At 37.7% G+C, this 14250-nt stretch overlaps 1 protein-coding gene across 1 annotated transcript; it reads left to right on the top strand.

Moving 5' to 3' along the window:
- The first annotated feature begins 1881 nt into the window (after positions 1 to 1881).
- Positions 1882 to 11380, top strand: LOC127366032 (histamine N-methyltransferase). Its single transcript, XM_051404720.1, has 7 exons — positions 1882 to 1955; positions 2772 to 2919; positions 6287 to 6339; positions 7147 to 7254; positions 9064 to 9194; positions 9376 to 9469; positions 10413 to 11380. The coding sequence occupies exons 2-7, from the start codon at positions 2783 to 2785 to the stop codon at positions 10772 to 10774; spliced, it is 885 nt and encodes a 294-aa protein (XP_051260680.1). The 5' UTR covers positions 1882 to 1955; positions 2772 to 2782; the 3' UTR covers positions 10775 to 11380.
- Positions 11381 to 14250: the final 2870 nt, after the last annotated feature.

Raw genomic sequence — 14250 nt, 5'->3', positions numbered from 1 at the left:
AGCATGTCCTTTTGTTTTTAAGAAATAAACATAAATGAAATTCTTTGAACATTTCTGCGTTTTACTGAATATAATTTAAATAAAGGAAACAAAGAAAACTGTATGAGAGAATGTCAACCTTTCTTACAAAAAGGGCTTAGCAAATAGTGAGGGAGTTGCTACTTTCCCACAGTGTACAGCATTATGTAATCATTCAAGCAAAATAAGTAACACTGTCCTATATGCACAACAGTGTGTGTGTGTGTGTGTGTGTAAGAGAGAAATAGACCAAGAGACAGTTGTTTACTTTGATATCCTAATGAGTGTCTTCATTTGACTGGGTTTCTGCTTCATCAGTTCCAAGAGAGAGTTCATTTCAAAGACATGAAGCTTGGAAGGAAAATACTTTTCCGCCCACATTGTCTTCTTAGTTTTAGGTAGAATTTTCTTGATTATACAAAGACCAGCCCCCTGCAATTTGAGAGCACAGAGGTGGCACACGGAGAACAATGAGGTCGGATGGATAAGATGGTGCAAGCTCATGTAATTAATAATGGGACTTTGAAGTTTAGTCTGGCTTGAATTCAAGCCAATGAAGGGTGGGGAAACTGATGTAATACAGTTAGCTTTAGTTCATGTTCTGGCAGAAATATCAAGGTGAAGAAATATTATGTATTGATTTTTGTTTACTTCTGTCAGTTTTGAGGCAAAATGCATCAAGTGAAAAACAGAAGAACAAATGAAACTTCAAATGTTCAATAAAAAGCTGTTTTAATGGTCATATGGGAATTCTTAATGCACAAGGGAAAAAGGAAATCTGTCCTTAATGTCTGCTTGAATACACAAAAAGGGCCCAGTCTCCTAAAACAAGGTCAGTGTGAGTTGAGACCGGAGGATCCCAGTGAATGTCCTGAGTTTTCACTGAGGTACTAAAATATAAATATTCACCACAGGGGTACACGTCTGAAAATGCATGTTATTATAGACTTTTATCTAAACAACTACCTTATGGACCACTGGCTACTAAATCATATCTGACTAAAAACTCCTTTTGGGTTCGACTCCATGGATTAAAATCTTATCAGATGAGGTCTGTGGCCTGATTACAATCTAATTTGAGTTCCTGGCCTAATTCCTGTCTGTCTGACATAACAACTGGGAAATCAGGGAGACACAGGCATTTCTGTATTTCTCTTCATATAGTCTTATAGTCTTGTGTTTTTTTTTCTACACTGACCATCATCTGTTATATAGTATATGAACTATCTTCTTAAATCTCATAGTTAGTCTTTTAGAGTATATTGCAATATCCTAACTTAACATTTCTGCTGACTTTATCAAAGCATGCTACGGTTTCTTAGAGCTCAGCTTGTTGAGACTTGAATTAAATCACAATAAATATTGTCTGCTTTTATTAAATTACATTTTCTTTGTGTAATTCAGAAGTGCAGTGTTGCACTGTGTTGTTATGCAACAAAAATGGAAGTGAAACTGAGGATGGATGATGGATTGCTTAAGTATTTGGAAGCCGATTTTGATACATTAGCATAGTAAAATAAATGGAAACTAATGGCAACAATGAGTACAAACACACATTATTTCAAAATAAATTTTATTTTTCAATCACCCGCAGTTGCAGCCTTTGATATGTCCTATGATATTAATGCTCATCTAATTTAACCTTACCACCAAGTCTGAAAAAATAGGCATTTACTCCACATGTATTTACACACAGACATTAAAGTCAAACTTTTCAGTTAAACTTGTGAACATGCAGTGCACCTGTAACCTACCGTAAAAATCACTTGCAGACCTTTAAAGAGTAGTGTTTGTAACTGGGTTGACATATCTTGAGGGATTTTCTCTGCCACCTTTGGCCCTCCTTAAAACGGAGCTGCGGGACTCAGTGGGAGGGTTTTATTCCAGCCTGCAGACTCATTCGCGGCAGACACATTCACCCCCGCCTGCACCTACATGTAAGTGTTAAAATGTCGCGTTTTGTCACAATCTGTCTGCAGTTTAAACACCACATGCTCGGAGAATATAATGTTAAACGGGTGCGGCGACATTCATTGAGAGAGTGACAACTTGTTTGCACTCCGATCAGTTAAAAATGTCGACGCGACAGACTCGCAGTCTGTGTGTGTGTGTGTCTGTTTCCGCAGCTCTAGGAAACATTGCTTTGAATGCACGGGCATCTCTGTAATGGTTATAGAGACATGACATGCAGGTTGCTGGAGACATACTCTCCTATAGGCGGGGATAATAGCGTTCCGTCGCTAGAGAGAAGTGCGCTTCACGTTGGGAGTCGGGCTTGACGGATGTTCGACCTTCAGTTTTGCAAGTTTAAAGGAAATATACGTGATGACTGAAACCTAAATGCTAATTTGCAATGGCTGACTTCTGTTTTTAGACTTATCTAAGATAATATATGTTTTTGTGAATTAAGTGTGTAATGCAATGTACAATATGAAAACAACACATTGTGAAATTAATAAATTGACATGAATATACACTCAGTCTTAGTACCTCCCACACTGTTTGACTGATATATGATGGGTATAAGTGGTCAGCAACAGCATTCAGCCACAACTTTGTTAAAACATAGAAACAGAAAAGAACCTCTCTCTCTCCACACACACACACACACACACACACACACACACACACACACACATATATATGTATATATATATATATATATATATATATACACATATATACATATATATTGTTTTGGGAAATTACCTTTCTGGCTTTAGCTGTTGAAATGTTTGCTGTTTTGTTGCCAGATAACTTTGCCATGGCATCTCCACTGAAGAGTCTGGTTCATGATGATAGCAGGTACCAGAAATCCTTCGAGCTTTTTCTGGAGCGCTCCTCTGAGCATCAGTGTATGCGGGACTTCATCCACAATCTGCTGCCAGATATACTGGCCAGGTAATCTTCCACACACACAGACACAATACAAGATAATACATCAGAATACAGTTGAATAGTTAATAGCTTTTAACAGTGGTGTAGTAGTGCCTGGAGAAGTGGGTATACTCTTAATTTATGCCCAAAATATTAGTTTTTTTTAAAGCAGCCATCCAGCAAACGCCCTGTGTTATTAACTGTGACATGCAAGACTATTTAGTTCACCCAAAAATGGGCCAGTAGTGTTTGCACATTGTCACTTAACTTCTGCTGCTCGACTTGGCAGTAAAGATCATTATGAAATTAACATCAGCCACAGACGAGGTGCAGATTTTGCAATCAATACTGGCCCACAGACGGCCATTACATATTATTATGTAATTTAAGTGAATTATTCCTTACTCTATCCACTCATGAAAATTTGACAACTATGTCATGCCCACACCATTGTAGGAAAAAAAACAGCTTCACCAGAAGTGGGCTTACAGAGTGCTGACTGAAATATAATAAAGTATATGTGCTCTGCATTACACCACTGGCTTTTAAAGTTGTACAGTAGACTGTACAGTAGTGTTGTAGTGGAGTCTCTCAACATTTCTAAACAGAAGTTTAATAAACTGATTGGCCAATACAGTATAGAAGAAATACAGTTAAGGGGCTAAGTAAAATGAAGGAAGAGGACATTAAAGTCTAACCAATATAACAGGTGATATTAGTTTTCAAGATATTGCAGTAAAGAAATATGTATGATTGTGTTTATTAGTATGAGTATATATATGTTTGATTATTTAGAAACAGTGTCTCTCCCAAATAGCTTTTCCACAAGAAGGCAATCACAAGTTTATTGTTCATCTTTCAACCATAAAAAAAAAAAAAAGAAAATATTATCGTTATGTTTGATTATCAAATATTGGAACTCAATCATTCTCACACTGAAACTCAAACTCAACAATCCTGTAATGGTCAAACTACAGTGAACATGTAACTTGTGTTAATATATGACATGGTTGTTGATTAACTGGATTGCTGTGAGGGAAGAAATAATCTTAACCTGTAAATGGGGGAAAGGGGAAGCACAGAACAACTCTCAAACACTACTGAAGTAATCCGAGCGAATGGGGAGCAGGTAGAGCAGGTCAGGTGACGAAACTGACAGGAACGGGGTTTTAAGGAGGGGCAGGAGGGTGTGGCTGGGTCTGCAGTGACAGGAGCGTGAACAGACAGACAGACTGAATGAATGAATGAATGACAGAGAGAGAGAGGCCTGTACTACGGAGCAGGATTAGGTTTAACCCCCGGCTTTTCATTGTAAACAATGGTGGTTCCGTTATGCTGCACACTTAACCGTTTTGTTTGAGCATATAAAAGCTACTGACCAATCAATTCTCTTTATGATTTTTATATAAGAGATATGGATTATCATCAGTGGAACTGACTTAGCTGTGTCAGCTTCTTGTTGCCAGTGTAACATCTCGGGGTCACGCTTACAGCCCTGCAGACTTGCTACAGGTACTTTTACTTGTGCTGTTAAGGGGTGACCCTCATTATAGCAGGGGACCTGATCCTCAGCAGGAGTGTACTTTAGTGTAGGAGGGCCTCCTCCTGCCTTTTCCATTTCATTTTTTCCCCCTCTTGGCTACAAGCAATGTCAAAGCCATTTCATTGTGCTTTTGTATATCGATATTATCCTTCAAGAGAGACTGATTGAAGCACAAAAGCCTTGTACTTGTAACCGCTTTGAAATGTTATAGTTATTTTTTATTTGCTCCCAAGTTTGTTTCACACTGTCTATGTTGCAGCTGAATGAATAAGGCTAAAATTGTCATACACATAAGATTACATCTAAGCAACACATTCATTTGGTGGAATACATTAATGGAATTATAAAAAAGTCAGATTTACTCCTGCCCTCATGGTGGAGCAGTGACATTATAAGGCAATTTACGCATTCACCTAGTCAGCGTTGTTTTTTCCAGCTGTCCTTCCTGCATCTGGAAGTTGCAACTGTGTTGCTTTTTAGCCTGGATTTTGTGTTTAACTTCTTTGTATTTGTCTATAGTTTTGTCAAAGTCTGCTGTTCATTTGTAAAATATGACGCTCTGCTGCAACTTGTCCATGTCTGCAATTGGTCGTATGCTGTAAACACTGCCCACTTTTATGTGAACACGCTTATAGATAGAGTTGAAAAAATTAGGTTGACACACTGAGGTGATTAACACCATCGTGTAACCGTTTAGTGTGATTGTGGTTGTTGAGCCAAAAGAAACATATCCTGAGTATAGAGAACTTGCTTCGTAGTACCAGCCTATTCATGACACTGTGAAACTTGTACGTGTATTGTTATACCATTGTCATCCATGGGTTGAAAGTGAGTTTGGGCTGGTTAGCTGGTAAGCATTTATCTGTCAAAAAACATACGAAGGTATTACAGTGCAGTTTTTTTTTTTTTTTTTTAAGTTATCTTTTTGGCCTTTTGTTGGCTTTATTTATAGAGACAGCTGTAGAGAGACAGGAAAGGTGGGTGGAGAGAGAGGGGATGACATGCAGCAAAGGGCTGCAGGTCGGATTCGAACGCGGCCCGCTGCAGCAACTCCGTATATGGGTTGCCAGCTCTACCGACTGAGCTAACCGGGCATCTACAGTGCAATTTTTTTAATCAATATATATGTATTTTATATATGTCACTCTGGTGCCATTTAGCTATGTGATGTAAAAGTTCAATTCTTGAGCATGCAAACAGTTACACAACGTAACCTGTGCAAATCACATGTACGTGCATTTTGCCATGATCATTACTTCTGAAAACAGTCAGCTGCATTAGCTGGGTAGGACTAAACTCAATCCCAAAACAGACTATGCAAATAAAATATTATATATGGGTTTATTTTACTGTTATGCTCACAAAATCATATATTTGACTGCACAAATGTGCATAGATTAACCAGCTAAACAAGGTGTGCGTGTGTGTGAATAACAATGAGTGTGGAAATGTGTCTTCTTGCATTTTCTTCTATGTTTATATAAACTCCGGCTGTAAGAGGCCGAAGCCATGCTGCAGAGAAATAAACTCAACTCACTGCTCCCTGTGACTGTCTAAGAAGCAGATCAGAGATGAATCTGGAGAGATATGACTCACAAGCAAATTAAAAAGGGTAATAGTGTTATTCAAAATCAGACGGTGAGTGACAGCATGTCATAGAAACAATCAAAGCCTTGGTACTGGAGATGCTTCAGATGCTAGATCAGAACATCTCACATACCCAAGTGTCAGGCAGAATTGACAGTTACAAGCCCAAAAATGTGACCCAAATTTGGCAGGTTGGTGGATGTGAATTTCCAGACTTGACTGTTCTGAAGTCTCAAAGAGTTTTTTCTGCTCTCCCCTCAGCATTGGAGATGGAAAGTCCCATCTAAATGTCATCGGAGTTGGAAGTGGAGCTGGTAAGAACACATACTAAAGGACACTTTCACTGCTGAACTCATCTTATGTGCCGTGTGGCACAGTAAATAGCCACGACAGACAGCGAAGGTGAGGAGGCGTTGTTGAATCAGTCTGCTATAACTGTTCTTATTGCTGCGCTGTCATTTATGGGTGCAGCAGTAAAAACCCTTGCCCTTATTATAACTGTCAAGGGTTTGCATCTGTCCAGTTGTCAGATTAATCTTAAACTTTAGTTGCAGACAAGGTGACCTCACCAGTCCGTGGTTTTACTGCACCTTGTTTCCAATGCTCGTGATACAGCAAGGTTAATTTGTTTCTGAGCAAACCGACTACTTGCCCATGAGTGCTATTACCCTTCACTTATGTCAAAGCCAATCCTTTTAATTTACCTGAGCTGTCATGTCAGTATCATAATGGAGTGATGTTACAGATTCTCTAATGGACTGTAAAATCCATTAGAATGACTACAAACTCCCCCGCAAGGTATTATTCAATCTAATCAGAAAGATTCGGCGCCTGTTCAGATCAGCTTCTTGACTTAAATGTATCTTTTATACATAGGAAGTTGTCAGCTTCAATAAGTAGAGAAAAATCACCTGCCTGTGGCTAAATGAGATTGAAAGGGATTAGTGTTAACTCTCTGGTTTTTGTGAGATTAAATGATTGTGATTATATGTTGGTTAACTAAATCTACTATCTTCTTTTTATTACTGGACAGTTTGAGTACTATGGGGAAAATAGGGCAAAATATTTTATTTGCAAGAAATTGGTGGTTTTCAACATATAAACTGAGTCTGTGCCTGTAGGGGAGATTGACCTTGAGATGCTCTCCGAGCTCCGTCTGAAGCACCCAGGGGTGACTGTGGATAACGAGGTGGTGGAGCCCAGTGGCCAGCAGCTACATAACTACAGAGGTACTGGCACACACTTATCTTGCATACCTAACATTTTTTACTATATCTGTATATTCATATGCCCCTGCAAAACATGTTTCAATATTTATTTTAACAGCAAATAAGGGATATACTATATATTACTTTTTATTGTATTTCTAATGCTGGGAATACATTTTAAAGCTGACCCTGGCTTCACACTAATACATTAGTAATACAGTTATTCATGTATTAGTAGGGGCATTATCCTTTAACCCATCCCAGATTCAAACCCTCGAGTCAGTAAGTATCCCTGAAGTAAAACACTGAGTGCCTCCCAGCTCCAACTCTGCTGCTGTCTGACCAGTTTTGACACATATTTCTAGTTCTGCTACCACCCATTATTCACACATACTGTATATTAAAAAAAGCATATGAATGTTGTAGGTAACGTGGTGATCCTGAGGTTCCTCATTTCGTGTCCATCTGCGATGCACTGAATGCTCATTATGTTCTGTGCGCCATCCTACGTTTCTTGGCTCTACTTGATGCAGTTTCTGTAGGTGGCTCTCTGAGCTCAGTATCTGTTGACACACATCTTTGCCAGAATTGTTTTTTTTTTTTTCAAAAGCATGTGCAAAGCATGCTGGAATCATCAAGACTTGCTCACACTTGCCTCCTTTGAATCGGCAGTAAGTTCAGAAAAGTCAAGGCTGTGTGGGTTTGCATAAGGCAGCTGAAACAAAAATAGTTCAAAGTTACTTTAAATTTGGATGATTTTAACTAAATGTACAATGATATATGTAATATGTAATACTACCTACTTGTATACATCATTATATGTTTTATCCTTACTCTTCTTACTTTTGTGAATGTTTTGTAACATGTATCATTCAGCTTTAACACGATGGTTTTACCAGAACTCTGTTGATAAAGTTTAACCATCCTGGTGAAATATACAAATACATTTTTATGTTTAATTAGGGAATGTTATATTAATAAGACTTAGCCAATTAATTTTGGAACATAGCAAAGATTTGGAAACTTTTCAATAAGAAAGGTGTAATAATACCAAACATGAGTAAATCGAAAGGTGTTTGAATTATGAATATCAACTAATGAGAATAGACAAATTAAACAGACAGAAATCTCTCGCTGGCTTTAAAAACATTACTAGCACAAGCTGTTCCATTTGAAAATGGAAAAAAATGATTTTCCCAATTTCTTTGTTTGTTGTTTAATTAGTAAGTTCATGCAAAACAATGTCATGTTGACTTACCTTTAATATTAACATCATTATAGAATTCTTAAGTAACTAATAATGCATAGTGTTTTCTGAGTAAAAGGTCAGGTGTGCCGTGTAGTTGCAGATTGCAACTCACTGCTTTCACCCTCCCTTTCCAAGTGCAAAGAAAAAGCTACAGTGGCTGTGAAGCGCACGAGAAATGTGAATGGCCCTATCTAGAGCCAGTGTATGGTTGTCCATGGGCTACTGTAGGAACATTGTGGATTAACCTGGCGGCCTCCACGGTAGGCCACCCGTGGGATCTGTAGATTAAAAACGACTCATTCTAAAGTAACAAAAGCATAATGATTATTTTATTGAGATGATTATACGCAAGTGAAAACATACCTATGAATATTATATTACATTTCTGCCAATAGAGCCTCGTAAATGTTACACACTGGACCTTTTTAAATGAATTAAGTTATATAGTTTCCCTGTTATATGATATTCACAAAGCAACATGTAGTAACAGTACAGATTCTGATATCTGACATTGTAACACTATTTTATAGATTTACGTGTCGATTATATTCCATAACTCTGTTTTGTGTCTGTTGATGCAGTTCTGGTGTCACAGAAACCCGGTTTAGATTACGTCAAATTTAACTGGAACAAGATGACTGCCTCTGAGTTTGAGGAGCACTGGAAAGTGAAAAAGATGACTAAGAAAGCAGACTTCATTCACATGATACAGGTTGGTGTTGGAAACCGAGTGCCTCTGGCCCACAAACTATATTTTTGACACATCTAGGTCATATTCATTTGGCAGCGCTCCACAGCAATTAATCCCATTAGAACATCTGTCTAGCATAGCGTTATAATTAGGTGCTCTATGAATCCAGTTACCAGCCCATTATCTGTGGTGAAATCAACAGATGCTGTATTATGTGAAGGATCCTGGAGCTACCATCAGCTTCTTCCAGAGTCTCCTCGACAAGAATGGGAAGCTTCTTATCATTCTAGTCTCTGGTAAGTGGATGGATCTAATCTTAAATTCTGAAGACATTTTATCTTTTCCTTCTCTCAGGTTAGTTATGCACTTATACATACAGTAATGGGTTATCAGAGTTAGTATAAGAAACCCTCGTCTTGCATTCTGGTTAATACTGTACAGATTTATCATGGAGTAGATGGGGAAATTTATTTTTGTTCCACATTTATTGCTGGGAAAAATAATGCACACACAAAACAACACATTAGTCACACAATTATGTTATCATATTGTGATATTATTAATAAAATGCCATTTTATTTCAGTAATTACCAAGATATCACTTCTGTTGGTGTGACTTTGCTTTCATTTAATAAGACGTCCTCCATTGTTTTCATGGCTGTGAGGATGGCTATGTCGGGCCATTACATTGGTCTAGACCGAAATCAACAAATATTGGATTAATTTCCAGTAAATTGGAAGCAGACATTCACGGTTCATTAAGGATGAATCCTACTGACTCAGGTGATCTCTTGGTTTTTACTCTAAATCCACCATGAGCATGATGTTTGTGGTTTGACATTTGTGGGTTTGAGTGAAATGTTTTAGTTATTTAATGGATTGTCATGAAATTTAGTTTACTCATTCATGTTGCTGTTTTGTTGTCCTATATAATCTAGACCACAGGTATATTGCAGTATATATGTGCTACTGCCGTTTATGAAACATTTTGTGGTGCCGCCTGATTTAGTGGCATACTGCTGGACACGCTTAAAGCTGCAGTAGGTAACTTAATAATAAAATAAAAAAAATAACTTTTTGTTATATTTGCTGAAACTTTCTCTATATTCTGAAAGCAGTACATGAGACAAATCTGTAAAAAAACAAAAAAAGAAAAGGTGCCTACTGCAGCTTTAAGAGCAGATTCACAAAGCTACTAGCATTGCTGTCTCAGTCTTGTTTTCATCTCATCTATTCCAGGTGAGAGTGGATGGGGAAAACTGTGGCGGACTTACAGGAACCAGCTCTGTAACACAGAAATAAGTCAGTGTGTGACTACTGGAGACATCAAAAGCTTCCTGGACTCCAAGGGAGTGAGCTACCAGAGCTACGAGCTGCCATCTCAAATGGATATCACCGAGTGTTTCACTGAGGGGGATGAGAAGGGAGAGCTGCTGCTTGATTTTCTCACTGAGGTGCTGGACTTCAGTAAGACAGCCTCACCTGAGCTGAGAACTGGTGTCTTGCAGTTACTTCGGCACCCAGACTGTAGTGTTGAGTCCAACGGCAAAGTTATTTTTAACAACAACCTTGGAGTAATAGTCATAGATCAGCTCACTTAAAAACAGGCTGTAAATATAGTGAATGTGAAATTTAGATAAATAACATAGTTGTTAAATTAGTGTTAATGGGCTGATACAAATCCGCTTCCACACAACCTGAAACCTGATCTCCAGGAGCCTTTTTTGATTATATTGGTTTTATAAGAGTAGTTATAGGTGTAGATACCAGTATTGTTTGTTAATTATTTATATTCATATTTTTATATGTACAAAATTAAAACAATGTCTTGATTGTAATTTTCTTTCCTAAACCCATTTTGTTTCTTTGTCATGAGCCACCCAAACAAAATGTAATGATCACAATGTTAATCAGATTCAGATATCAGCTTCAGATTCTACCATCATATAATTTTTATGGGCTACAGCTGGCAGGCTGTGCTACCAACCACATTACACTGCTGCTCTCATTGGATCCTATTACTTTGGAGATATAAAAAGAAATGGAAAATTGAACATTAAATTTTCCATGGAGATCAAGCTGTTAATTTTAGATAAGCTGAACACTCCTGTCGGGGTGGCTTTTGTGTCTTTGTTTTTGAATGTTGTACATTGAAATAGTTGCAGATTACATTTACATCACAGAAACATTAAAAACCTCCACCTGTTTATGGTTGCCTTTCTATTTTGCATGGTAGCTCTCAAAAAAGAATCTCAAAATTGTTTTAATATGAGGTATAAAATATGGCCGAACTGACTGGAAGATAAATCAATGGTACTAACTAGTTTATGTAATTTATATTTGCTTTATTAACTCTTGAATGTCTTTCCAGGTCAATGACTTAAGCCTATATGTTTCACTGATTTGGGGCTCTAGTGTGGCTTATAAATGCAAAAAGAAACAACCAACCAGTACAGAAGGGCTTTTATACTGACTGTGATAACTCTACACAATCTAAATTTAATTATACTTTGGAAAACCATATATTCAGCTTTACAACCTGCACCAGCGGTAGGTACAGACTGACATTTGCAATGTATTGGTTAGATAAACACTAGCAAAATGGTAGCTGCTGGTCTCAGCCAAAAAAATAGCACTGATATATGAAGTATTGGCACCATCTTGAGGGCAGCATTAGTAACTGTCTGTGAGATCTATTGGTGGACAGATCAAGGGTACAGATCACAGACCACTAATTATCTATATTACCAAAGGCGTAAAGCGCTCTCTCTCTCTCTCTCTCTCACTCACTCACTCACTCACTCACTCACTCACTCACTCACTCACTCACTCACTCACACACACACACACACACACACACACACACACACACACACACACACACACACACACATTAAAACTAGACGGCAAACACTAAAATCACATGCAATGCTGCTGTAAAAAACTGTAAAAGAAGATTTTGTGAAAATTTAAAACCACAAACTCTTTGACCTGCACTCTGCTAGCTGAATAATCACAAAGATCATATCTGCAGTAAAGTGTCATTAACTGTGGCTGCAAATAAACATGCACATGTTTAAAGATTGCTTTTGACTGCACCAAATTAAAAACAAGCTTGAAATCTGTTATTTTATGTTTTGTAAGGGAATGTTAAACATATGTACATCAATTATTAAATATACAATAGTAATTATATTAGCTGAGCTGTGTTGTACAAGACTTCTGGTTGGTTTGAAAGATGATGAATTTTGTTATTCATACAGCAAAGTAAATTAAAATGTTCATTTTTTTTCTTTTTTTAGGGTTAGTTCTGTGTTTGTGTTTACACAGTTAAACAGGTTTGAACTACATACAAACAATTTATAGGAAAATCACGCAAAATGGTTATTTTATCCTTTAAGTCATTGGCTGATTCATTCTTGAGGGATAGCATTTTGTGTGGACATGATTGTTACAGCTAATAGGAACACACTTAAACTTAAAAAGCTTTTATTTCTTATAATCCACTATGAATTTGTGCTCAAACTTTAGTTTAGTTCCATTCTTATGACCATTTATAGGACATTTTATACAAATTGGCTCTGTTGTTAATAAATTGATTTTTGGTTGATCCAAACCATGATTTTGTCCAAACCGAACCAAGTTCTGTTTTCTAAATCTAGCCAAACTGCAACTGAAAATAATAAGTCAACAATTACATTTTGTTTCACATGGGACACAAACCCTGGTCTCCTGGGTGAAAGTCCTGTCTTTGACCCATTTGTCCATCGCAACCTCCTCCCATATGGACTTTGTCACTCTTTATACTACCTCACTTGACTTCCTAAACGCTTTCCGACAGAAAGCCCTTAAGGCCAGTCTTTCCCATGTGCCCCTTTCCAGAAGGTAAGCAGTCAAACAGTCCAGATGAAGCTATCTGAGATGATAAAGCAAGATCTAGCTGGAAGATTTTTCACAACCTGGAGACCCAAACATTGATACTATTAATGACGATGATGCAAGGGGGGTACCAAAAACACCACTAACTACTATTCTGACCTACATAAATGGCAAAGTAAAGCACATCTCAACCCATCATTTTATTTTCTGATTGTATCTGCAGAGAAAAGATCTGACCAATTAAGCTTTTTCCTTCCATATGCTGAACTACATACTGATGCATTTTGGACCAGTCAGGGAGTTGCTTTTGGCTGTTAATGTTTTCACCTTGAAGTTATAAATCAAGATGCAATCGATTTTAGTGATGGGCAAAGAGAACTTCCTCACCTGGCAGATTCTGTAGTGGTCCGACTTGGGAATGGCATGTAAAACCCACAGAAGCACTACAGATAAGAGCATATCCCAAGTGCAACAGCCGATACTGTGTGATGAAAGTACAGGTGCTGACATTCCCAGCAGCATGGGACAACCTTTCACTGTATGGTGTAACAGGCGTGGAAGAGATCATCTTTAGACCTGGTTTCCTTGGTTCAGGGTGAATCTTTTAGTAGAGGCCGACAGCTATTTTGCTTTGTGTTCATTTTAAGTTTTAGCAAATTCAACAAATGTAATCCATCCAACAAAATATGTGCATACATACAAAATTTTGAAAGACCACACAAATAAGTATTTATGTTTTTCTATGTGCCATACCATTTTCTATAATTGGTTGTAAAATGATTCTATATGTTGCTTCATATTTGACATAAATTACCATATGTCTGAAGTTTGAAGTTGAAATCTGCAATCCTGCAAAGTTGATGTTGCAATAAATGTAAAATGGCCATAACTCAACAAGAAGGTCCACAAATCATCCTTTTACAAGGCCATCATGTATCCCATATTAATGCCTATGCCTATTTGATTTTTTGTGGCTATGAAAATTTTGATCCAGGACACTCAACTTATCCTATATAGGGTCAAATGAGGCTGGAGCCAATCCTAGCTCACATTTAGCAAGACTGGAACCCTGGGTTGGACATGCAGTGTACCACAGGGCTAACACATACACACACAGACAAACACATTCACACTCACACTTGCCAGTAAATTAGAGCTGACAATTCACCTAATCTGCATGTGTTTGGACTGTGGAAAG

Source organism: Dicentrarchus labrax, unplaced genomic scaffold (genome assembly GCF_905237075.1).
Source record: "Dicentrarchus labrax unplaced genomic scaffold, dlabrax2021, whole genome shotgun sequence".
In the NCBI taxonomy this organism is placed as follows: domain Eukaryota; kingdom Metazoa; phylum Chordata; class Actinopteri; family Moronidae; genus Dicentrarchus; species Dicentrarchus labrax.
Note: the sequence above shows the minus strand (reverse complement) of the source record. Positions and strands in the feature narration are given on the sequence as shown.